Here is a 1,258-nt window from a genome sequence, read left to right as displayed (position 1 = left end):
GTTAGCCAGGATGGTCTCGATCTCCTGACCTCGTGATCCGCCCGTCTCGGCCTCCCGAAGTGCTGGGATTACAGGCTTGAGCCACCGCGCCCGGTCTAATTTTTTGTATTTTTTAGTAGAGACGGGGTTTCACCGGGTTAGCCAGGAGGGTCTCGATCTCCTGACCTCGTGATCCACCCATCTCGGCCTCCCAAAGTGCTGGGATTACAGGCTTGAGCCACCGCACCCGGCCAGGGCATCTGTTTTCTATTGTTTTGGGTACTTTTTTGTTTGGAAGATGGGTTTTTATAAAACAGGCTATTGTATTCCCCAAGCATTTTTTGTTGTTTTAGGTTGAGTTGTTACAACAAAAGTTGAGAGAAAAGTTGGATGAATTTAATGAATTGGCTCTACAGAAAGAGTCGGCAGATAGACAAGTGTTGAGGCAGGAAGAAGAAATTAAACGTCTGGAGGAGACGAACATCAACATCAGGAAGAAAATGGCCGAGCTCCAGGAAGAAGTGGAAAAACAGAAGAACATTGTGAAAGAGCTGGCGCAGGTAAAGCGTCTCCACGTCGTGGTGGGGCGTGTGGCGAGGCGTCCCTGGGGCACGGCTTCATTGCTGAACTGGCAGGAGCGGGCAGGGTGTCCTTTTTCACTCGCAGCCACCACGTCTGCACCAGAAACGCGGGCGTTAGGGAGAAGCAGAAGTCCTTGGTGACTGGGTAGGAAGTGTACTTTGACGTTGCTGGAGATTGTTGCTTTTATTTGCTGGAGGATTTTATACCATTTCTTTATGTCTCAAGAACTCTGCATTTATCCTTAGTATTTCATAAAGTAAATATTTAAGATTTTAGGTTTAAAAAAATACACCTTATTAAATACTTTGATGAGAGCCCCTTGTAATTATTTCAGTTGAGTTCAGGAACTTAGGTCAGCTCCCAGTGAAAAGATCTCCAGTGATGGTTTTGCATTGCTGGTGTTTCCCGTGTTCCATGTGTTCGTTTGTGTCTGAGAGTTTAGAGAGGGGCTGGAGCACTGAGCCAGGTGGGCCATCTCATGGCTGCCTGTGTGCATTTCTGGATAGCGGCTGTGCCCTCCTTTGTGAGCATTTAGCTAAAAGGAATTCAGCTGACTTTTATGAGGTTAAAAGGTTACTTGGAAAGTGAGGCTCAGTAAGAAATTTGATTTTAGAATTAGTAGTTTGGCCTCAAACACAGATGAGAGGAGTGTTTCTCAGGTGTGTCTGTTTTTTTTTTTTTTTTTTTTTTTTTTTTT

The 1,258-nt window shown here is 45.3% G+C and overlaps 1 protein-coding gene across 1 annotated transcript in view; it reads left to right on the top strand.

The window, feature by feature from the left end:
* The window catches only part of PCNT (pericentrin), a 106,639-nt gene that overhangs the window by 56,494 nt on the left and 48,887 nt on the right, over positions 1-1,258 (top strand). The window contains exon 22 of the mRNA XM_011996832.1: positions 333-539. Within this exon, the coding sequence (XP_011852222.1) occupies positions 333-539 (207 nt within the window). The remainder of the gene's footprint in view (positions 1-332; positions 540-1,258) is intronic.

Source organism: Mandrillus leucophaeus, unplaced genomic scaffold (assembly GCF_000951045.1).
Source record: "Mandrillus leucophaeus isolate KB7577 unplaced genomic scaffold, Mleu.le_1.0 Scaffold526, whole genome shotgun sequence".
Taxonomy (NCBI): Eukaryota; Metazoa; Chordata; class Mammalia; order Primates; family Cercopithecidae; genus Mandrillus; species Mandrillus leucophaeus.
The sequence above is the reverse complement of the archived record's forward strand: the minus strand, read 5'-3'. Positions and strand labels throughout refer to the sequence as shown.